The 25,459-nt window shown below is 38.3% G+C and overlaps 1 protein-coding gene across 1 annotated transcript in view; it reads left to right on the top strand.

The window, feature by feature from the left end:
- The window catches only part of SPAG16 (sperm associated antigen 16), an 894,878-nt gene that overhangs the window by 607,741 nt on the left and 261,678 nt on the right, over window positions 1-25,459 (top strand). The window contains exon 14 of the mRNA XM_068543791.1: window positions 12,969-13,034. Within this exon, the coding sequence (XP_068399892.1) occupies window positions 12,969-13,034 (66 nt within the window). The remainder of the gene's footprint in view (window positions 1-12,968; window positions 13,035-25,459) is intronic.

The following is a 25,459-nucleotide window of genomic DNA, read 5'->3' as shown; positions in this document are numbered from 1 at the left end:
TGGCGTGTTTCTCCTTGGGTTTATCCTGTATGGGACTCTCTGTGCTTCCAGGACTTGATTAACTATTTCCTTTCCCATATTAGGGAAGTTTTCAACTATAATCTCTTCAAATATTTTCTCAGTCCCTTTCTTTTTCTCTTCTTCTTCTGGGACCCCTATAATTCGAATGTTGGTGCGTTGAATGTTGTCCCAGAGGTCTCTGAGACTGTCCTCAGTTCTTTTCATTCTTTTTTCTTTATCCTGCTCTGCAGTAGTTATTTCCACCATTTTATCTTCCAGGTCACTTATCCTTTCTTCTGCCTCAGTTATTCTGCTATTGATCCCATCTAGAGTATTTTTAATTTCATTTATTGTGTTTTTCATCATTGCTTGGTTCCTCTTTAGTTCTTCTACGTCCTTGTTAAATGTTTCTTGCATTTTGTCTATTCTATTTCCAAGATTTTGGATCATCCTTACTATCATTATTCTGAATTCTTTTTCAGGTAGACTACCTATTTCCTCTTCATTTGTTAAATCTGGCGTGTTTTGACCCTGCTCCTTCATCTGCTGTGTGTTTTTCTGTCGTCTCATTTTGCTTATCTTACTGTGTTTGGGGTCTCCTTTTCACAGGCTGCAGGTTCGTAGTTCCCGTTGTTTTTGGTATCTGTCCCCAGTGGCTAAGGTTGGTTCAGTGGGTTGTGTAGGCTTCCTGGTGTAGGGAACTAGTGCCTGAGCTCTGGTGGATGAGGCTGGATCTTGTCTTTCTGGTGGGCACGTCCACGTCTGGTGGTGTATTTTGGGGTGTCTGTGGCCTTATTATGATTTTAGGCAGCCTCTCTGCTAATGTATGGGGCTGTGTTCCTGTCTTGCTAGTTGTTTGGCATAGGGTGTCCAGCACTGTAGCTTGCTGTTCATTGAGTGAAGCTGGGTCTTGATGTTGAGATGGAGATCTCTGAGAGATTTTCGCCGTTTGGTATTACGTGGAGCTGGGAGGTCTGTTGTGGACCAGTGTCCTGAAGTTGGCTCTCCCACCTCAGAGGCACGGCCCTGATGCCTGGCTGGAGCACCAAGAGCCTTTCGTCCACACGGCTCAGAGTAAAAGGGAGAAAAAATAGAAAGAAAGAAAGAAAGAGGCTATAATATAGTGAAGTAAAATAAAGCTATTATAAAGCAGAGCTATACAGACAAAATCTCACCCAGAAGCATATACATATACAGTCACAAAAAAAAGGAAAAGGGGAAAAATTAATATATCCTGCTCCGAAAGTCCACCTCCTGAATTTGGGATGATTCGTTGTCTATTCAGGTATTCAACAGATGCAGGCACATCAAGTTGTTTGTGGAGTTTTAATCCGCTGCTTCTGAGGCTGCTGGGAGAGATTTCCCCTTCTCTTCTCTGTTCGCACAGCTCCTGGGGATCAGCTTTGGATTTGGACCCGCCTCTGCGTGTAGGTCACCTGAGGGCGTCTGTTCCCCGCCCAGACAGGACGGGGTTAAAGGAGCAGCTGCTTCGGGGGCTGTGGCTCACCCAGGCCGCGGGGAGGGAGGGGTACAGAGGAGGCGGGGCGAGCCTGCGGCGTCAGAGGCCGGCGTGAAGTTGCAGCAGCCTGAGGTGCGCCGTGCGTTCTCCCGGGGAACTTGTCCCCGGATCACGGGAGCCTGGCGGTGGCGGGCTGCACAGGCTCCCGGGAGGGGCGGTGTGGAGAGTGACGTGTGCTCACACACAGGCTTTTTGGAGGCGGCAGCAGCAGCCCCAGCGTCTCACGCCCGTCTCTGGGGCCCGCGCTGATCGCTGCGGCTCGCGCCAGTCTGTGGAGCTTGTTTAGGCGGCGCTCTGAATCCCTTCTCTTTGCGCACCGCGAAACAAAGAGGCAAGAAAAAGTCTCTTGCCTCTTCGGCAGCTGCAGACTTTTTCCCGGACTCCCTACCAGCCAGCTGTGGTGCGCTAACCCCTTCAGGCTGTGTTCACGCCGCCAGCCCCAGTCCTCTCCCTGCGATCCGACCGAAGCTGAGCCTCAGCTCCCAGCCCCGCCCGCCCCGGCGGGTGAGCAGACAAGCCTCTCGGGCTGGTGAGCGCTGCTCGGCGCCGAGCCTCTGTGCGGGAGTCTCTCCGTTTTTCCCTCTGCGCCCCTGTTGCTGTGGGATCCGCGCTGTTAGCCGCGGCTCGCGCCCGTCTCTGGAGTTCGTTTAGGCAGCGCTCTGAATCCCCTCTCCTCGCGCACCAGGAAACAAAGAGGGAAGAAAAAGTCTCTTGCCTCTTCGGCAGCTACAGACTTTTTCCCGGACTCCCTCCCGGCTAGCTGTGGTGCACTAACTCCTTCAGGCTGTGTTTACGCCGCCAACCCCAGTCCTCTCCCTGCAATCCGACCGAAGCCCAAGCCTCAGTTCCCAGCCCCGCCCGCCCCGGCGGGGGAGCAGACAAGCCTCTCGGGCTGGTGAGTGCTGCTCATTGCCGAGCCTCTGTGCAGGAATCTCTCCGCTTTGCCCTCCGCACCCCTGTGGCTGTGCTCTCTTCCGTGGCTCCGAAGCTTCCCCCCTCTGCCACCCGCAGTCTCTGCCCGCGAAGGGGCTTCCTAGTGCGTGGAAATCTTTCCTCCTTCACAGCTCCCTCCCACTGGTGCAGGTGCCGTCCCTATTCTTTTGTCTCTGTTATTTCTTTTTTCTTTTGCCCTACCCAAGTACGGGGGGAGTTTCTTGCCTGTTTAGAGGTCGGACGTTTTCTGTCAGCGCTCAGTGGGTGTTCTGTAGGAGCAGTTCCACGTGTAGATGTATTTCTACTGTATCTGTGGGAAGGAAGGTGATCTCCGCGTCTTACTCTTCCGCCATCTTCTCTCCTCCCTCTGACATTAATTTTTAAACTTGATGACTAAGGTAGTAGCTATAATAGAAACAAGCTATGTCTTGCTGGTAGTGAGTAGGAGAATATTTTTCTCAAGCTGGTTTCAACTTTAATTTTGCTCACCCTTGGACACAGTTTGCTTTCTCTTCTTTACTAGTACTTTTCATTGGTCACATAATTTGAAATTAAAAACTCATAGGACACAATTGCACAATATAATCCTGTTTAACTTCAATAAGTTTTATTTAGAGAATTTTTCCTTAAAAATTTAAAACTATTTTACTATAAGCAATTACTTTCTAGAAGTATACACAGGAATAATGTTAGTAGGATACAGTGCCTCTGTACTGCAGGGCTGAGGGGTGGCTAAGTGCAAGGGGTGCTGTGGGCAAGAAACATCAGTGCACAAAATTGTATTCTGTGCAACGGTCAAATGGGTGTGAAATTCAATTATTAGGGCTCCATTTCCTATAGTTCCTCTCCATGAGGACTGTTTTGTAAAATCAAAAGTCCTGAGAGGTTAACCCTTTTGCCTGAATTGCCTTGAAAACACAGAGGTCATGTGAAGAAAAGAAAGTTGATGAAGGGCAAACGTACTAAACTTAATAACTTTCCTATGAATGGCCTTATTATGTGTGTGTGTTTGTGTGTGTGTGTGTGTGTGTGTACTAACTCAAAAACTACTTATTAAATACCTCTCATGAGGCAGCACGTCTCTGCAGTTATAATTATGAAGCAGTGAAGATAATAGATGTCATCCTGCTATCACAAAATTTATAATCTGCATATTGTTACTATGCGATAATTAACATTTACTGAGCACTTACTGTGTCCAGGCAGCAGTCTAAGCACTTTACATGAATTAGCTTAAACCTCACCATCATGTAGATACTCTTATTATTCCTATTTTGCAGATGAGAAAACTGAGTCTCAGAGTGTTCCAAAGACACAATAAGCAGCAAAGCCTCAATTCACATTCAAGCAGTGTTACTCCAGATCCTGTGCTCATAACCACTGCATTATATGCATGCATAATATTCATCTGTTTAGCTATATGCTCAAATATGACATCAAAATACAACTTTTCATTTTGAGATTGCATATTGGCTCCAAATATATTTATATAATTATGTAAATTCTATATACAATACAATAAATACTGTAAAATAATGTCACAGTTTAACTCTTGCAACCAGCTAATGCCACAATGGATATTGCACTCCTAACATATTTTATGCATAGTGGTATTAAGATATCTCCAGCCCTTTGTCATGGGCTGAATTATGTCTCCTCAAATTCCTGTTGAAGACCTAGCCCCCAGTACCTTGGAATCTGACTGTATTTGGAAATAGGGTCTTTAAAGAGGCAGTTAAGGGTAAATGAGTTCATTGGGATGGACCCTAATCAATTTGACTAGTGTCCTTATAAGAAGAGGAGATTAGAACACAGATCCATACAGATAGATGGCTATCTATCTTTACATGGAAGACCATGTAAAGACACAGGGAGAAGAGAGCCTTATACAGCCAAGAAGAGGCTTCAGAATGAAACCAGCCCTGCCAACACCTTGATCTTGGGACTTCTAGCCTTCAAAAGAATGAGAAAATAATTTTTTGTTGTTTAAGCCACCAAGTCTGTGGTACTTTGTTATGGCAGCCCCAAACTAACACACCCTTAAACCTCTCTGTGGTGTCAAAGGAGGAGACCACCACTCAGTATATGAAACAAACAGACAAAACTGAATTTGTCATATACATGAGTGAGGAAGATTATACTTGTCAGAGCTATATCCATTGAGCAAACCCAGTTGCTGATCTCATATCCAGTTTTCTTAAAGAGTTTACTTTGGATTGTGTTGGTTATAGAGGCAAAAGTAGGTTAGGTGAATCTTAGAAGGTAGTTGTGTTGGTTACTGAAGCTCGTTTTTTGTCTGTTACACAGGAGGAAAAAGGTTAATATCAGCCTTAGGAACACGTTCACTGTAGTGAATCTGGCCAAATGGCTGGCTGGCTTTCAAATCATGAGTCTGATATGGTTTGGCTTTTCTAGGAGTGTTTACTGAAGTTAGTTGTCATTGATTAATTAGATAGGTTTAAAACCAGTTCTGGTTGTTTACTTGTAAGCAGGACTATGGAACAGTTACTAATTGATTGGACAAGTTTAAAACTAGTCTGGTGTTTGTTAACATGGCTATAGTAAAATGAGTCCTTCCTGGGAGAGTGGCAATTTCTTTTATTCTCAGTGATCAACAAAAATTGAAAAGTAGAACAAAAATAGAAAATAAGACTACCAATTAATCTATGAATGGCAATATCTCTTACTTGTGTAGGCACTATACGAATCACTTTACACAAATTTTTCCAACTGTAAATAAGAATTTAAATAAGAATTTTAAATATTACCAATTTCATATGGTAGAGATTGAGTTAAGATATGTAAAGTACTTAGCATAGCATTTAGACAAATGAGAAATATTACCAATAACTTTCTAATGAGCTGAGTTCTAAATCCTGCAATTTCACTCCAGTATCACAATCTTTACCACCAAAATATACTATCTTTCATAATAAAATGCACATATAGTATGATATCATTTTATGTGTAACTGAGGTAGATAACATGACACAGAAGCGTGAACGTATGTGCACAGGCTACTCCATGTAATATACAAAAGACACTATGTACAGTGGTCACATCTAGGGATGACCTGAGATAGGAGACTAAATTTTCATTGGAGAGTCTTCTGTAACATTTGATTTTTTTCAACCATATTCCTATATTTCTTTTCTCTAATAAAATACAGTTAATAAAAAATTTTGTGGATGTTTTTACTAAGAAGGGCATGAAGGAACTTTCTGGAGATGTTCTATATCTTAATCTGAATGGCAGCTACACAGAAATATACATAGATAAAAATTGAGCTAAGCCTCTAAACTTTGTGCATAATTTATGTTGTATGTTACTAAAGGCACTTTAACACATCAAAAAGACATTTTAAAAGTTAGCCTTGTTTAAAAACAAAAACAAAAAACGAACAAAATCTTCTGAGTTGGGAAGGCTCATTTTATATTTTCAAGTTTGTTAATTTTTTTTTCAAAAGAATATTGAATCCATTGGTTAAATAAATGTCATTATAATGAGAAGGGAAGTTTGTGAACCTCAGTCCTTTAATGATTTTAGTGATGGTATGTTTGCTTGCTTATTTTATGATTATTTGTGATTTTTTATTTTATGATTATTTCATAATTTTATATTAGGCCTAATTTTTTAAGAGTTTTTAAACTTTTGAGTATTAGGCTTCTGTAAGTATTATTTTAGTATTTTTTTCAACTTTTCACACGGCACTATTGATAGTAGAAAAGCTTTTAATAATTAAAGAAGTAAGATTAATCTTCTTCCATAGCGTTTACATCAGTCAGGTTATGTTAGGTTGTGTTACGGCAACACAGTCTCCGAATCACAGCAACATTTATATCTTGCTCAAGGTCTGTGTCCTCCGTGAGTTGGAAGGGAGAGCTCTCCTCATCACACTCACCTGGGATCCAGGATCATCTCGCAGCCACCTTGAATGGTACTGGTTTCTGCCACAGGAAAAAGATATCCAGGGAGGGTGTTGTACCTCTAATTAAATGCTAGAAAGGCGTGGTTGGAGAGAGCATGAGAAGGGCGCTACATGTCATTTCCACTCACAACTCTTGGGCCAGAACTCATTACATGGCTCCACACAACCATGGGGGGGGGGGTGGGTGGGCAGGAGATACACATCTACCAGAAAGGAAGAACACTGGAAAAAAACTAGCAAATGGCACTAAAAGGTTGCCTCCATCTTCTCACTTCAATTTCTTGCACATAAAATGTTAGATTACTTTGCAACAAAACAGAGGTACTGTCTTGGCTCTGGCATTCTTTGCTTCTGCCATCATGGATTAGTGCTTCTGTTTTCTCATCTCCAAAATGGGAATTACAATAGTACCCATCTCATTGAGTTGTTCTGAGAATTAAATGTGATAATGAAAGTAAAGCACTTAGCACAACACTTTAAGTACATAATAAGCACTCAGTAAATGTAAAGCTGCCTTTTTTACCTGGAGTCATCAGTTATCTCCATGTAGTTGTTCAAAACATTAAGACACAATGGCATAGTCAGTGGCTAAATATGCTACTGGATTAGAACCAAGTTATGGCAAAGGAATGGAAGGAATAAGACAGTGTACATTTCATGTCATGACTAATCAAGATAAAAAATGAATGTTGGAAAGAAGATCAAGCTATTTACCAAAAAATAAGCATATCTGGTGAGTGTAGATTTTTTCCAATTTTCAGTTGTGATCTTCATGTAACTGGTTACTTTTTCATTCAACAACTGTTTATGAAATCTTATCAGAGCTGTCTTGGGCTTTGGGGGTGATAGAGTGGTGGACAAGACAAACAACTTTTTCTTATGGGACTTAATTGTAGTGGGTGGAAAACTAACAATAAACAGGGAAACAAGTAATTTTATTACTTGTTTATTATTGTTATTAATTTCATTAAGTAATTTTAGTTAATGATGAGTGATACAAAAGAAACAAAACAGGGTGACCTATTTGTTGGGTTACCAACATCTGCTGAAACAGTTAAACGCTGGAGTCTCACGGGCTTAATACAGTAGAAGCTTAGTTCTCATTCATAGACTGTCCAGTCAGCAGGTCCTGACCGGTGGCTTTTCTCCCTGTGGTTCAGAAACCCAGACTCCTTCCATCTGTGCTCTGCCATATTCCAGAAGCTCCTCTGCCTTCAGCCTGCAAACAGACAAAAATAAAGAGCTTAAAGGATTATGTGGGATATTTTGCAGGCCAGGCCTATGTTGGACTTATTTCACAATTGCCCACGTTTCACTGGGCAGAACTCAGTCACATGGCCGCACCTGACCTCAAGTCTGGCTGAGTGCCCAAGGGGAAAAGAAAAGCAGTTTCACAGAAATTTCTGCTACTGTAATGAGAAGATATAAGAGGGGGGGAGAGAATATTTGATATCAGACATCACTGGAAAGGTTCTATTGGATTTGAAAGCAGAATGGGAAGAAGGACAAGGGCATGTGTATAGCTTCCTGGAAGCATCCAAGGTAGAGAAAATAGGATGTACAAAGGCAGGAACATGCTAGGCCTGTTAGAACAGAAAGGCCAGTGTGACAGGGTTATGCTTTGGTGTCTATAGTTATTTATTTATCCTGACAGGAAACAGGAGGTTTCTGGATCAGAGCTCATGCCATTTATTTGCTCACAGAGCAGCTCATGTTGATTTTCCATCCCCCAGTTGCCCAGGGGGAGAAGCAGTGAGAACCAGGTGTACCCTGTGGGTACGGTGGGGTTACGTACCATGGAAAGGAACTTCCACACTATGAAACCAAGTGCCCCTCCACTACTGCAGTAGAAAGAGAAAGAGAAACCTTTGTTCTGAAATGTAAGCAAATCCACTATAGGAGGAGGAGGGGAAGGACTTTAGACTTTCCACCACTGTAATGTAAACAAGTGCCTCAGGGGGAGATACCCCTAAATCTCTCCAGAAGTCTCCATCTTCAGGGTTGCTATTCAAGCATCTTTTGACATCCAAGTGCAGTACTCTGCTCAGAAAGCCCTGACCTTATCAAAACATGAAAAGAATCATGGAGCATAATGCGTGAGAAGGGAGAATGGTAAAGGATGAGGTCAGCTAGGCAGACAGAAGCCAGATAATACAGAGCCTTTGGAACTAAGTAAAGAGTTTAAAATTTATTCCAAGTGCAATGGTAATTGTTTGGATGGCTGTAGGCAGCAGCATGGCATGATCTGATTCAGGTTGTATTGATCACTTCAGTGGCTGAGAGAGAACTGGATGGCGAGTAGGGTGAGGGTGGGAGTGAGGAGATGACTAAGGGTGCTCCTGCTGTTCTCTTTCTCCATGTGATGATGTCCTGCACCAGAGTGGTGACAGAGGAGGAGAGCAGAGGTGGGCGGAGTAAGGGCGTATGTTGAGAAAGGAACTGATATACTGGATAAGGGGTGGGGTGGAGATAGGGAAAGAAAGAGAGTTCTTCTAATTCTCAGGTGTTTTTTTTAATTTTTATTTTATATTGGAGCATAGTTGATTAACAATGTTGTGTTAGTTTCAGGTGTACAGCAAAGTGATTCAGTTATACTATACACGTATCTATTCTTTTTCAAGTTATTTTCCCATTTAGGTTATCACAGAATATTGAGCAGCGTTCCCTGTGCTATACAGTAGGTCCTTGTTGGTAATCAATTCTCAGGTTTTTGACTGCCTAGGTTTTTTGTTTGAGCAACTGGTGATGCCATTTACTTAAAGGGAAAGATTTGGCAAGGGTCAAGAGAGGCAGTTGGGAAGTAGTAAATCAAAAAGTCTGCTTTTGCATATCATGTCTAACATGCTGTATCAGGCAGGTCACAAGCAGGAAACAGATGATACATGGAGTATACTCAAGTTGAATGGTTACAGAAATGTGAACAGGGTTAAGGGACCAAGCACAGCACCCAAACGCTAGCAACAATAGAAAGCTATTACTGCCACTAGGTCTGAAGGGGCTGGGGAAGGAGAACATTACTGAACAGTGTGAGCTGTAGCCATTGGAGAGGACCTGCACAACATAGGCAGTGGAATTAGGTAGAGGGCAGAGCCAATAAGAAAATCACAGCTGAACAGGAAGGGAGCTGAAGTGGTCATTTATCCATCTTCTGTATAGTTCCACTCTTCCATATCCTGCTGGTGGTTTTCTCTTACTGAATCCAACCAGAAGACAGAGAACCTGAGAGCCCACAGTGATGTAGTTAGTAGAGATCAGGGCACAGAGCAGGGAAGTGCCACATGGGGAATGAATCTGAGAGACAAATAGAAAAAACAGCACTGATGCCGATAAGACTCCTTTGTGGGGTCTTTAAGGAGACAGATAGGTAGCTAAGGGTAGAGATGTTGATTTGGACATCATCACTATTTCAGTGGCCTATCTAGCATGTACTAAGAGCTAATATTTGTAAGCTCTTACTCTGTGATAGGCACTGTTCCAACATTTCACATGCATTATCTCATTTAATTCTCAAAACAGACCTATAGGTTAAATATCATTATCTCATTGGACATGGGTAATAGCATTTAACCTATAGATTTGTTCTGAGAATTACTTGAGGCAACTGAAGCACAGTGAAGTGAAGCAACCTGTTTAAGTTCACATAGCTATTTGGTAGCAGAGCCAAGAATTAAGTTCCAGATGTTTTTATCCCCAGAGCCAATAATGGAAACCATTATTGCATACAGCTTCTCTAGGAGAATCAAATACTGGAGCAGTGACACGTTAGGTCACATGATTTTTTTTTTTTTTGGTAAGACTCTTCCCTTTTTTTCATTTTTTCCACTTCTTTGAAAGAAAACAATTCTGACAAGAATTCATCAAAGAAGATATTCTGAAATTTAATGCCCTGGTGTGGGTATTGCTTTTGATTAAGGCTGTTTGAAGCCTAGAATATTAGTAACCCACATATTCCCTGTACCACAAAAAAAGAGTAGATTCACTTTTATCTTGGAAACAAAGCTGGATAGAAAAGCTTTTTTAACTTTTCTTAATTCATGAAACATTTATCTTCGAGTCAGGTTTTGTTATAGCAGCACACATGTGGTCCATCAGCATTTCCATTATAACCCCATATTTCCAGGGCTTTTCAAGAGTGCCTTAGAGATTCTACTTTGAATTAAAACTTGGCATTCAGGATTTGAATCAGAAAACTCCATTTTCCTTACCAATTAATCAAATAGTTGAGAGGTTCTCAGTTTAGAAGAGGACCAAACATAAAACTTTTATTAATGCAAAAAGTATTTTAAGACAAATTTACTAACAAATATTTTAAAATATTAACACTCACTATACAACTATAATATTATATAACTATTTATATTAGTTCTCAAAAGAATTAACCATAAACGCTCCAAAGATAATGTATGAAACATAACCATAACATCTTATACTTTGCCTTTTTGGCTTTGTAAGTAATTTATCTCTACTTTGGGAATTTGGATGATTGGAAGTCCTCAGCATAATTGGTTTAATGTTATTAACAGTATCAAGATACTGAACCAGAAGAGCCTAGGTAGGGGAATCCTGAGAGGGTGCCAAAGTATTTCAACATATTTTTATGAATTTTAAATTCATGTGGGGAAATTTTGCATTCTATACAAAGGGATTAACAGCATGCATTAATTCTGTAAATAGATATTTGAAATATAATGTGCTGAATGCAATGGCAGTAATGAGGATTGAATAAGTTTAGTTACAAAGCCTTTCCACTTAGTTCCAAGCTATTCCATGAATGTTCTGCAACAATGAGGGGGCATGATGATGACCCTGTATCTTTAATATCTCATTCTGCAGTCTTATCTGTAATCTCTCCTCCAGCCTTAAATGGTTTAGGACTAAGTAAACACAAGGTAGTGAATGAAAGTAGATGAAACCTTTTGAGTAAACCTGCTCTCCTTCTGACTGACATCTCTCCAGCCACACTGGCCTCCTTGCTATTCCAGAAACGCACCAGGCAAACTCCCACATTGAGATTTGTTCTAGCTTTTCTTCTTCCTGGAATGCTTTTCCTCCAGATGTCTGCTTGCCTAACTCCCTTACTGCCTCAGTCTTGGTTCAAACCCTGCTTTCTGAGCGTGGTCAAACTCCATCACTCTACTTGATAATTGGATTTGCCCTTAGCCCTTCAATCCCAGGACTCATGACACCCCTTACCCTACCTGACTTTTCTTCTTTCCACAATATTTACTATCTTCTAACACACTTTGTACCTTTTTAAAATATTTCTTATCTTCTAACACACTTTGTACCTTTTGTACTTTCCCTCTCCCACTGGAATGTAAGGTCAGTGAAGACAAGGTTCTTTGTTTTATTCACTGACATATTCTAAGCACCTAGAATTGTGCTGAACATATATTAATTGTTCAAAGATATTTGTTAAATGAATAATACACTGTTGAATGAAATCGGAATTTCGGCCCATAACAAGAATCTACAAACAACATTCCAGATATAACTTTCTCTGTTCCCTGGTTCTTCTATGGGATTTGAGTTATTTCCCTAAGATAGGTAAGAATGCTTTTTGAACATCACTGTCGAAATGAAAAGTCCCACATTTAAATCCTTTTTGTAATGTGTTATGGGCCCATTTTTCTTAAACTTGTTTAAACTAAAACTTGGAAATTTTGTGGTTAAATTGAATTTTAGTTTTGGCTATTGTTTGGAAAAGATGACCTGAATGGGTAGATGCAAAGTATGGTTTTCACAAAACAAATGCTTATTTTCTGTTAAAAATACTACTGGGCACATTTGTAACATTTTTTTTATACTTGTAATGATATTAATACCAAACTGTGAAAGTTTATGAATTAAAATGTGATCTTGTGATTAAAAAGGAGAAAGAACCCCCACACCCTCAGCAGTGGGGAAAATGTGCTGAAAACAAGGGCTTTCTATAAGGGCTTCACTACTTGGCACCATGGCTTGAAAGCTATGTTAATTGCAGAATAGAATCAGTTAGAGTTCACCACCGGCTCAGTGGTATAAAAGTGAGGACCCTGGGCTTCCCTGGTGGCGCAGTGGTTGCGAGTCTGCCTGCCAATGCAGGGGACACAGGTTCGAGCCCTGGTCCGGGAAGATCCCACATGCCACGGAGCAACTAGGCCCGTGAGCCACAATTACTGAGCCTGTGCGTCTGGAGCTTGTGCTCCGCAACAAGAGAGGCCGCGATAGCGAGAGGCCCGCGCACCGCGATGAAGAGTGGCCCCCGCTTGCCGCAACTAGAGAAAGCCCTCGCACAGAAACGAAGACCCAACACAGCCAAAAATAAATAAATAAATAAATAAATGGATCACCACATTTAAAAAAAAAAGTGAGGACCCTGGAATTTCATTGTAGATACTAACGCTGTTGCACACGCACCAGCACAGCCCTGTCTGATTCTGAATGGTAGCTGACAGCAAAAGCTAGCCTTTTCTCCCATGAGTACGTATTAGTTTTATTTATGGACTTAAACATTACTTTGAAACAAATAAGATCTGTTATCTTTCCTTTTCTTTTCACATATTAAATTGAATTTATTTGATTTGTATTTCTGCTTTGTTTTCTTAGGGTAAATGTGAGCAGTCCCTCTATGGTCACATGCATTCCATCAATGATGCCACCTTCACTCCTAGGGTGAGTTCAGTTCTCCCAATAAATTATTTTACTGCTTCATATATACAAATTCATTTTAATGAAACAAAGTTCCAGAGAAAAATGGCACCTTAACAGGGTGAGAGAACAAATTTGAGAATTAATTATAGCAGTGAAAAAAATATATATGTAGTATAGGGTTACAGAAGTTTAAAATACACACACTATACAGTGGTAGAAACAAGGAGGTAATCTCCTATTGTACTTAACTCCACTTAACCACATTTTTAAAAAGCTTTTTGTCTAATGTGGGCTTCAAGAAAGTAAGTGGGATATAAACTTGTAAATTTTAAAGTAAAATCATAAAATAATGAAAATGCTTGAAAGGAAACCTATAAAAAATGTTAAAGAAATAGGGCCTTTCTTCAGGTTAGAATAGAGCAACCTTGATTTGACAGTTCTTCAGTTCTTCATGGACAGGTTTCACATATGTCTTTCTTTATGTAAACTGATGACATAGCATAAATATTTATCTGCAGTTTGAGATATGTAGATATCAGGATGATTTCACCAGTGATGAAGATTGTTAAACACGGCTTTGAGTTTCTGTGCCAATTGGGGTTGTCTCTAAAAGAGTTCAGATAGTAATCATGGAAGGATGATTTAAGCTTGTTCCTTCTCAGATGAAAGCAATTTGACTAGATAGATGACCTCTCAAGTCCCTTCAAACTCTATGATTTAATTATAGCTAACATTTTAATTTGGCTCTAAGTTCCCAGGAGAGTGTAAATCTTAATTCCATACTCCTCTTTCTTTTCCAATTAGCTAAAAAAGAAATCTGATAGATCACCTACATCTAACTTCAAAATGACAGCTTAGTCAAAACTCCATTACTATCATGCTGTTATTCTTTCAGAGAGAGAAAAATATTCACTAAAAATCATTTCTACTAAAGGAATGTTGTTTACCTCAACTGAAATTGTGCTGGTGTCGTCAGCCCTGGAATGTTCATGATTGGCTCAACTAAAATTAAATTCTAACAAATTTGTCTTAGTAAGGAATTTCCATTTGATTGACTCTATTGAGCCAATATATTATGGATTAGTTCTAAATACCAAGTAAGATTTTATTTCTAGCAGAGTATAGAACCATTTAAGCACTATGGACCCACATGATAGAATATTTATGCTAAAAAATCTATTAAGCGGCTTAGAGCTTCACATACCCTAGGAAAATTAAATAGAAGCTAAAATGAAGTAAACTAATATTTTGTAAGTCAGGCATTTATTTTGGTAAGCAATGTCATAGCTGAAAAAGATGTACCATTTAACATCCTAAATAGTAAAATTAATAAATATGGAAATAGCCAAATTAGACTTACTCAGTCAGCAATCAAGGGACACATACGTTAATTATGTATATTTCAAAAGCAGGATAATGAATATGAGGTCCAGGTGTCCAATATCAAAGTGGCTAACCCGTTTTTGCTTACACACTTTGTTCATACCAAAGGGACTATTACAACACTATTCGAAATCAATATCCCAAAGCCTCATTGAATTTTTCCATTAATTTATCTCATCTTCACTGGAAATAGTTAATAAACTATTAAGGAAGTGATGTTTTGTTATGATGAGTGACACTCTTAAGTAAAATTTTCCATCACTCATGTCAACTGTTTTGAAAACTGTCGTATTTCACGTACCTGGTAGGGAATGTCAAGAGGGAGGAGGCAGCAGTAACTGAAAGACTTCCAGGATGTCTCAAGGACATGGCATCATGACACAGTACACATTCAAACCTCAGGCAGAGTTGTGGTCATAAATGCATTATGCGGTACCTACATGGCAGGCAGAGATTTGAATTATTTAGTATTAGCTCTGCTAATTGTATGATGCCTTAGGGATATGCATTCAAGTTACATTACCAGTTAAAAATGCGTTCAGCTGTTTACATAAACACAATTTTAGGAAAAGTCTACAATTTTACATTTGTAAGCAGAAATAAAAAATGTAAAACTCAGTGTTATCCAGCTAGCAACCAAGAATCATGGAAACAAATATACAATATACAGTATATATATATGGTTCTGTAAAGCTGTATAAATTGAATTTTATTTCTATGTTATAATATTAGGGCTCTGATGTCTTCACCTCTGACCGATTTTTCTGTTGGAGATAGACATTTATTTAAAACCTCTTTTTAAAGTAATCTGTTAATGAAACACTTTAAGGACCTATGAAAGCTTTTTATTAGGTCAGTTTTGTAAAGCAAAACCAAAATATTTTTTAAAAGTTGACAGTAATTGCTGGAATAATATTAATAGACACATACAATTCAATGTAAGTAAAAGATTTTTTAAAACTATGTAAAAATACATAGCAAGAAAATGAGCAGGGTATTCCTATCAGTGGGAGTCTCCCCGGCCTTCAGTTTTCCAGGACATTGACCCATAGTCTGACTAGGGTAGGGATTCCATCAAGCCTTCTAGAAACTCTTTCTGGTCCTCTTCTAGAGTGATGTTATGGTGGGGTGGGTGTCCTTATCTCTCTGTGGACATTCCCAGCTGTTCTGAGAGACACATAGTCAGGATGACTATGCTGTGCCTGCCTGGTAAGGCCAGGTGAACACTATAAATCAACTTTTAGAATACCAGTGCATCTTTCCTTGGGAATATTTACCTCCATTTCACACATTCAAGCTGGGAATTTAGTGTCTATTCATTAGTTATTAAACGAAATTGAAAGGCTATGTAGAATCAAAGAAACTACTAGTAGTTCTAGAGGTCTAACCAGCTCATGAAAGGAAACTTCAGACCTACCTCGAGTACTATTCTCACTTTTTTTAATTGACCTGTTGTTTTATTCAAATACTGTTATATTGATTATTTTAATGTAGAGGTGTATATCTTTATTGCAACTAATTATATAAAATATGGATATTTTGATTTTGAAGTGAATGATATAATATATAGCCTTAATAGATTCCAAGGAAACTGTAACTGCCGTGAATATGGTGAAAGAGAGTGAAGTCTATCAGTTTTATCTTTACAGCGGTTGGGAGTTTTAAACAAATAAGAGGGAAAGGGGTTTAATAGTAATTTGTAGAAAAGTAGATACCCCCTCTGTTGGCCTTGAGTCATGTGGAGGGCAAGAGAAATAATTTCCTGTTTTAGAGAACTTGAAGAAGAGTGTAACTATGAGAAGTAATTCAGGCCAAGGAGGTGAAGGAAGTGTTTGGAACAGAGAGTGGCATTACAGGGGAATTGTTTGATCACGTATATGGGTCATTAGAGGATGGAGTAGAAGGGTGTGTGAGAGAGAGGAAGGGTAATGGGATAAGATTAAGGGACAAACACAGCTCTCTGAAGATGAGAATCTATGTAATAAGGGAAAACATGCTGGCCTGGACACCTATCAATAACAGAAATAAGTATAACAATCATATTCTGCATGTCAAAATGACCATAGAATCAAAATGACGATATCAAAATGAAAAATCAAAAAGCCAAATACTCATAAAATATGATAGTATAGAAAAAAGATTAAGTCCACTCTGCATTTCCTAGCCCTAGGTATCTTACCCTGAGCTTCCTATCCACAGGTATCAGAGGTTATGGATTCAAGTTGTCTGATAAAGAGTTGCCCCAGGAAGTGTGGGCTAGGTCAGCTTTAGTTCAAAAGTCATTGAGGGCAGATTGGACTTTCAGAATTAAGTCATGGATCATGGATCAAATGAGATATTTTAAAATCAAAATGTGCCATAACCCCACTGAAGTCCTAAGGTAGATTCACTGCTGTGCTTCACTACTGGAAGCTCCCGGTCACTCTCCCTCATTCTTTGAAGGCTAGAGTTCCTGAATCACCGTCTTTCCCTACACATATGGCCCATGCAGCACTCTGATCACCTTCTTGTTGACCACTTTTCCTCCAACACTTCTTTATCCTCAGTCGCATACTCGCGAAGTCAAACTGCGAGCACTTTGTCATTAACTGTAAATGCATCACTTCCAAAATCTCAATTTCAAGCATTGCTTTTCTAAAGATACGTGTCTTCCAGCTCTAAGTAAAGCCAGTACAATATTTCCACTTCATTGAGAGCTCTAATCAGCTAAAATCTTACTCAGCATCTTATCACCTTTCTGCCTTAACTTACCATTTTATCCCAGCCTGGGTTCCTCAGTTGTCATTCTGGCAATTCCACCACAAAGGACTTTGGTTCCATTTGACCTCATTTTTTCTGCAATGCTTAACTGGCAAATCTACATTCTTTGGCCTCTACTGGGACAGACTAAAAAACACTGGAGGAAACTATACAAACAAACTGTTTTTTTTCTTTAACTTTAAATTTCCCTTTCCTTGTTTCATTATGTATTATTTGAGTTCAGAGGTATGTATATCTATATCTATATCTATATATCCATAATTTCTTTGACTTTTGAGTGGTGGTATTATTTCTGCATTATATCTTATTCCTCCATGTTGCCCAGAAGTCTCCCATATCATTTTCTCTTCAACCATTCAAATATGAGCTCCAAGTCAACAACTCCCCTGAAACTCTCTGATTTCTATATTGTTTCATCTAATGACCATTTCTCCATTATTATTAAACTTTACTTTTCATAGTTACTTTTAAAACCTTCTTCTTGAATCCTGAGAAGTAAAATCTCACTGCTTTTTAAACTATTGTTCTGGATCCTTCTCTACTGCCTGACTCCCAAATACTAAACTGTATCAAGACTCAATCTTAAATCTTATTCTCTAGCAGGTTCTCTTCTTGCATCATCTCACTCAAACCTGTGGCCTTTAATTTCATCTGCATGTGATGATTTCTAGGTAAATCCCACTCTGTACTTCAGACTCACTGTTAGCTATTTTGCATCTCAGCCTAAATATCTGTATCTCATTTTAATATGCTAAAAATGAAACTATTGCTTTCCCTTTCTCCTAACTCGTTCCTTTCCCCATCTTTTCATTAGTCATTGTGACCCTGTTAATCCCAGTGCAGAAGCAGAAGGATCAGTCATGGTTCACAATTGTCTTGGGGCTTTCTGTCTGTTCACTTTTTAAAAAAAATCTCTCTACACTGGAAAGCAGTAAAAAGGAATGAGAAAAAGGACATTTTAAATCTTGTTTGGCTCAATAGCTCCAGCATCTAGTATAGCTTATTTTGCATACTTAATATTAAAAAATGTGATGAATAAATGCAGAGTTTTAGACAAATGAAAGCGCAAGGATTTCATTACAGCATTGTATCATTGCATCTTATTTATTTCAACTTTACTGGCTTTCAAAGTCCTGTGGATATTGAACTGCAAGACACGAACTCATTTATTGATAATTCTCACAATAGATTAGTTGCTCCTTAGAAAGCTTCTATAAATCATAGTGTTCCATAACTTTGGAGCCCTGGAAAATTACCCAATTGCAGTTATACTTATCTCCTAGTACATTTTGGATCCTGGCTTTGCCATTCACAAGATGTATAATCTTTTTTTTTTTCTCATTAATTTTTTTTCCAAACTGATGCAAAATATTTATTCCAAGTTAGTTATTTTATGCAGTAGTTTTCCCCCTCAACAGACTTGTGATAACCACATCTTTTAAATCTGTAAATAATGTTATCGAAATAATCTTAATCTTTGATATCTCACAAAAAATGTATATTTTACAATCCACCATGAATATCAAGGCTACAAGAATAACACATTTCCTATATCCAAATATTTTACAGCTGTACCCAGAAAGAAAAAAAAAAAAAAAAAAGGGAAAAAACCATATAGGCTGGGTTAAGGGCTAACGTTACCCGAACAGCCAGAAGTAAAATAAAGTATCCAAATTATTAGCATTAATTTAATACAATTATAACTTCAGTAGTCACTTTGTCATTGACAGTGATTGCTTGAGCACAGGACTGAGTGCCCCAAGGGCTGGTAGTAGAAGCTGCTGCTGCAGACCAGTGTCTCCTCCTCTCTGCCCTGCCAGCTCCCACATGTGTATCGCCCCATATATACCGTGTGTATGTGTGTGTATAGTTGCTTTACAGTGTTGTGTTAGTTTCTGGTGTACAGCAAAGTGGATCATCTATATGTCTATATATATCCTCTCTTTTTTGGATTTCCTTCCCATTTAGGTCACCACAGAGCACTGAGTAAAGTTCCCTGTGCTATACAGTAGTTTTACATTAGTTATCTATTTTATACATAGTGGTGAATCATCCGACTTCCCCCCCCCCCCGACCCCTGGTATCCATACGTCCATTCTCTACGTCCGGGTCTCTGTTTCTGCTTTGCAAATAAGTTCATCTGTATCATTTTTCTAGATTCCACATATAAGCAATATTATACCATATTTGTTTTTCTCTTTCTGACTTACTTCACTCTGTATGACCATCTCTAGGTCCATCCACATCTCTGCAATTTGCACAATTTCATTCCTTTTTATGGCTGAGAAGATGTATAATCTTGAGTAAATCATTTAGTTCTTTTGTAAAAATGAATGATATAAAGAACAGTGAATATTAGATAATACATATAATGTGTTTAACATAGTACCTGGCAAATCGAAAATGCTATTACTATCACTTCTACTCCTACTATTACTATCATTATTATTATTACTACTACTGCTATTATTCTTGGAGCTAATATTTCTTTCTAGCCATTTGTGTTCAAATAAGTAGACATAAATAAAAGAACAACCACACACAAATATATGACTTTCTTCTATCCTATAATTTAATTTTATTTAATATAATGTAAATCTTATAAAGTTGCAGTATATATTTCATACTTTAACAAAAATAAAAAAGTGAAATTCTAAAACTATTCTAAATAAGAAATTATGGAATTGTATTAAACTTGAGCTAAATTCCACTAAAGAAAAAATGGGCATAAACCTCCATAGGAGTATTTTGTCCATTTCATATCATAGTATACCATTTAATAATTAGGCAATTAAGAGTTTTAAATTTGATCTGGAATAGATTAATTGCTTTTCCCAAGTTACTAGTATGTGGATATAAATGCATTAATTATCTTTTTAAAAAATCATGAAAAAGTAAATACTGCAATTGCCTACCTAAAAAGTTATCCTCACTCCATTTTAGCAAAGGAAGCTCAATTTCTGATATTCTGAATTTTGTTTATTTTTAACCAATCTCAAACAGAAAGTGCTTAGTATCCATCTTTGGCCATTTTATGTAAAGAAATACAAATAACATTTAGGTCATGCAGCCATTGATCTTCTGAAGGACAAATGATGTCAGGCAATACTTACACACCAAAAGAATTTAATTTTGTTTACTTCTTTAGCAATACAACTTGATGTCAACTACCATTTAGCTGGGCCAATAATATTGATATTTGATGTCAGTTCTTATTCATTACTGCACCTAGATGATGCATAAGTCAAAACTTTTAGATATATGGTGAAAAACACTGAAGCAGGTTCTATCTGGGGAAACTGGAGACAACAGCAGAACAGAAAATTAAAGCATGTGGAACATGACATTTTCATTTTATATAATATTTGATTTCAATAATTCCTACATATTAAAAATTAACTTCATATCTTTTAAACTAATGCCATAGTATATATTCTTAAACTAAATCTTTTAGAAAGTAACCTTCTTGCCCTAACATTTTGTGAAGAAAAAATAATTTTTGATAGAAAAATGTGACACAAACAAAAGTGAAGGATAAAAAGTTTGTGTAAGCAGATATTCAGAGATTAATTAGAGAATATTTTTAAGTGTAATAAATTGATAGGGGTTCTTTAGTTCTACTTTGTTTTGTTCTCAGAAATTTAACACTGCATATGACAAAGAAGAAACAATACATTTAAGATATTACCCTGTCGCCAAAGTTTAACCTTCAATAACTTCCCTAGTTGGATAGAGGTGATTTCTGCGTTTGTAGTTTTCTTGATGGTTCCAAGAAAATTAGAAACAACATGATCATGCCATATTTCTTGACTTCTTCTTTGACTATGAAACTGATAATTTGTGTGTATGTGTATATCTATATATCTATATATATACATATATAGATATTCTTTAGAGGACTTAAAATATTTTGGCATATATAAAAAGTTTAATAATGGAATTTCAACGTAACTCTTTACTGAGCACCTACTATGTCCTGGACACTGCTCTAAATATTAAAGGTTCAGCAATGAACAATACCAAGTTCTATCCTTATGGACCTTATATTGTGGTAAGAACCAGAGACATTAAACAAGTAAACACATGAATAGTCTCAAGAATAATAAGTGTTATCTATCCAGAATCAATTAGGGTAAAGAGTCATGAGGTAAGAATTGGAGCTTATAATGAAATGGTCAGAGAAGGGCTCTCCGAGAGAATGACATTTAAGAAAACCATGCAATGATTTTAAGGAAAACTCAAGCAAAGGCAACAGCAAAGGCCAAGTTCCTGAGATGGTGGAGGTGTGGCAATGTTAGAAGAACAGGGCGCATGGAGTGGACAAGGATTAGATGAAGCAGGTGGAATATCTTACATCTAATAGATAATCGTTAACTTAGGTCGTTCTTATTGGTTAAATGTGGAATGGTTGAGGCCGTTTTAGAGTAACCTCATAAATGTTTATTTATACAAAAATGCCCTGGCTATGAGAAGCACAATAGATTCTTTTGGCTGAATAATACCTTAATATTTTTTACCCCATCGCCCTTGGCATAATTCTTGGTACAGAAAGTAACCAATAAATATTCATTGATTAGGAAATATTAGAAGGCCAACACAGGTCAGAACTCAAGTGGTATTTTAGAGGACATTCTTTGGACAGTGTTTGCTGTGATATGATTAAATTTATTTTATCCTATTGATCTTAAAGTATTATTTTAAAATTTATGACACGTTTCAGATTGTCCATGTTTGTTTTGAGCATAGAGCTGCCAAAAATTGTTCAAAATATATTTACTACTTTTATAAGAAACAGTGTCACTGCTCAGAGTATTTGGCCATTTAGGCAACTGGTCTTCCAGTACAATGAAGTCTTATTTAAGTGATTTTCACAGTACAAAAATGTTTTAAATAATATCAAAATATCAATATAAAATTATACATTTTTCTCTAGTCATGATTAATTGTAGTCAGTCTAAACTTGCTTGAGATTTAAAAAGTTTGAAAAACTACATGCATGGTAAATAGCATGAGTTTTTCAAGAGCTCGTTTTACATATATGAATAATGCCTAATGTATCATACATTATCCCTGAATCACATAATTAGAGCAAAAAGAATTGTCACACCAATTTACTCATAAGCATAATGTCAAGAAAATTTAATTATCCCCTTTAATGTGATTTTCTCCACTTAATTTTGTGTTTGGGGGTGAATGTGACCCTATGAATCCATACTTCAAGAAGCAACTGCTATAAAGACGCAGACCTACTAGAGAATGGACTTGAGGACATGGGGAGGGGGAAGGGTAAGCTGGGACGAAGTGAGAGAGTGGCATGGACATATATACACTACCAAATGTAAAATAGATGGCTAGTGGGAAGCAGCCACATAGCACAGGGAGATCAGCTCGGTGCTTTGTGACCACCTAGAGGGGTGGGATAGGGAGGGTGGGAGGGAGATGCAAGAGGGAGGAGATATGGGGATATATGTATATGTATGGCTGATTCACTTTGTTATAAAGCAGAAACTAACACACCATTGTAAAGCAATTATACTCCAATAAAGATGTTAAAACTCTTAGTAAGTGCTCTGTAAATATTTGTGGAAATGATTTAGGTGAATAAAAAAATCAAATCTTGTTCTAACAAGGAGAGAGACTGGTTTGACCGGATATTTCGCAGTCTGCGCAAAAGTCAGCTGTTAATGTGGACATCCAGGTTCCAAACCCCTCTCTGACCTCTAGTAACTGTAGCAGAAGACTCATATTTCTCTGATTTTCATTTCCTGCCCTGCCCCCTTCATTACTCTGGGAATATAGAAGGACTGGCGTTCTCCCTTGATGAAGGACAACAGATTAATAAAGTTAAGTGTCTACATCATTTAAATTGCCATCCCTGGTATATTTCAAGTGTAACATCAACTGTGACTAGTTTTTACTCTTCAGGGGGTCCTCTGATCTCCAGTTCCTTATGTAAATTAATGCATAACTGCTCCAGTAGTATCACATGCTATTCATTTCAAACTCCAAACGGAATGTGCTATTTCTTGATTTGGCAAATGGAAAGAACAGAGTGGCAGTGTGCTGAGTTACAGGTTAACAGAATATTAGTACAACCTGGGATGAAGAGCGCTGGGAAAGAAAGCATGGTGTTATTCTCAGGTCTGTTGAATCAAAGATTCATTTATAGCTATTTTGTTCTCATGTATAAATCTCTCTAAAATGTAAAGTTATAGGAAAATATATTTTATTTCATTTAGGAGGTTTACAAATTATTTTCAACAGATGACTCCATACCTCATTAAGGGCTTAGGATCATGTCTTATCCATTTCTGTTTTGCATCTCTCCTGTCCTCTCTCCCTCACCACACTCCATTACCTGGAACTGGGTCATTCTAACACGGAACACTTATCTGGTAAATATTTAATCAATGACTAAATTTTATCAGAGTCCTTAAAAAAAGAAAATTTTAAGGACTCTGATAAATTTCTGATAAAGATGAAATTTCATCATCTTTTAAAATTATGTACAAATTTCTTTCTTCAGCTCATCATAACAAATGAAAGTAGACTAGTGGAGGGATAGAAATGTACTATTCTGGGAAAAGAATTAGAGCAGCTTGATTAAATGGATCAAAAAGTAGTAAAAGTTTAGCAGTTGACAAACTGGTTTTTAAAAACATTTGAATGTCCTTTAATTCACAAATTAGAAAACCCATTAGTGTGGGTTGTTTTAGGAAGTAAGATTATCAGTGCAGGCTTCATTCAAATGTTAATTAATATGGGCATATGTGCTTTACTTAAAAATGGTTGTTTAGAGAAAATAAGTTCATGGGCAGAGGCAAAGAACTCTCAAGTTATAAGCATTTCAAGAAAATATATGATCTGTGTGTGTGTAGTATGTGTGTGAATTACTCAAGTGACCACATTAATTATACATATATGTGTGATATTATAATTGCTTAAACGTTGGATGAGAATTCTATTGGCATGTGTTAGTTAAATCTTAAATTTATTTTCCAGTTTAACAGGGAAAGTGGCAAGAAAATGTATAAAACTCTAAGCTCTATTCAGGCTTTTCATTGTCTGGCCATGTTCACTAATGAGCTACGTTCCCCTCCCCCTCCCCCTCCCCCAATATCTCGTATTTTTACCCTCAACTTATGCTAGTTCCAAGGTCACTATGCCAAAATTAAATAATAATGTGCATCGAAATTCAATTTAAAAGCTTTGAATAAAGACCTTCCATCTGATTTACATATGAATTTATTCCTGACTTTCTTCTTGTTTATCTAATGGATTTGAATTCAATCAGATTGAGTTTCTGATGCCAGCTACTGCTTACCAGGTATGTGAATTAGAAATAGCCTCAGAGGATCAAGATGGCAGACATGGAACTCACCTCCCCCAACAAACACATCAAAAATATATCTAGATGTGGAATAATTCTCACCGAAAACCAACTGGAAGCTGGCAGAAGATCTCTTATACAACCAAATCTTCAAGAAAGATTCCCATATAACCAGGTAGAAAGGAAAAAAAAAAAAAGGTATCAAGACAAGACCAGCACACTTGGAAGGTATCTGTGAAGAAGAGAAGGTTGATACGAGCAGGCCCTCACCCTGGGAAGCCCCCTTGCCTGCTGGGAGGTCTGCTGGGACAAGTGGAGGGACTTGAGGGGCCTGGACTCTGCTCAAGAGGAGTGCTATGTGCTGGCTTCCTAGCAGTCAGGACAGAGATACCCCTGCATTGATGGCTGCCACCTTGCTGCACTTCCCAGCCTGAAATGCACACCAACTGGGGACTGCTAGTGTGTGCAGCAACTAGGCAGTGAATCACAGGAGGATGGGCCCTAAGAGAGGACTCAGTCTAGCTGCACAGAGATAGCCTAGAGGCCCTGGGGTATGGGCACCATCCCCCAGCACCAGCCTAACACTGGGTCCGGGACGAACACAATGGAGAAAAGGACACAACTTTGGGCTGCTTCTGGGCAAAACCATGGATGCACGGGAGGTGCATAGGTTTACTGTGACCACACGGGCCTCACTTGCTTCAGCACTCACCTCCTTTGGGACAGAGCATGCACTTTAAGGACAACAAAGCCTTATTGAACCCAACACTCAGGGCTTCCACTCCAACAACTGGAGAGCAGACCTCAGCTTCTGACAGGGCTTTCAGCCATGGAACAAAGAGGAGGCCCCACCCAACATCCAGTGCAGGCTCTGGACACCACAACACCAATCACACCCACCAGCAAGGGGCTAATGGCCATCACACACTGAGGAAGGATATGGCTGGCATCTATACCAAAAACAGCCCTTACA

This window comes from Eschrichtius robustus, chromosome 5 (genome assembly GCF_028021215.1).
Source record: "Eschrichtius robustus isolate mEscRob2 chromosome 5, mEscRob2.pri, whole genome shotgun sequence".
Lineage (NCBI taxonomy): Eukaryota > Metazoa > Chordata > Mammalia > Artiodactyla > Eschrichtiidae > Eschrichtius > Eschrichtius robustus.
Note: the sequence above shows the minus strand (reverse complement) of the source record. Positions and strands in the feature narration are given on the sequence as shown.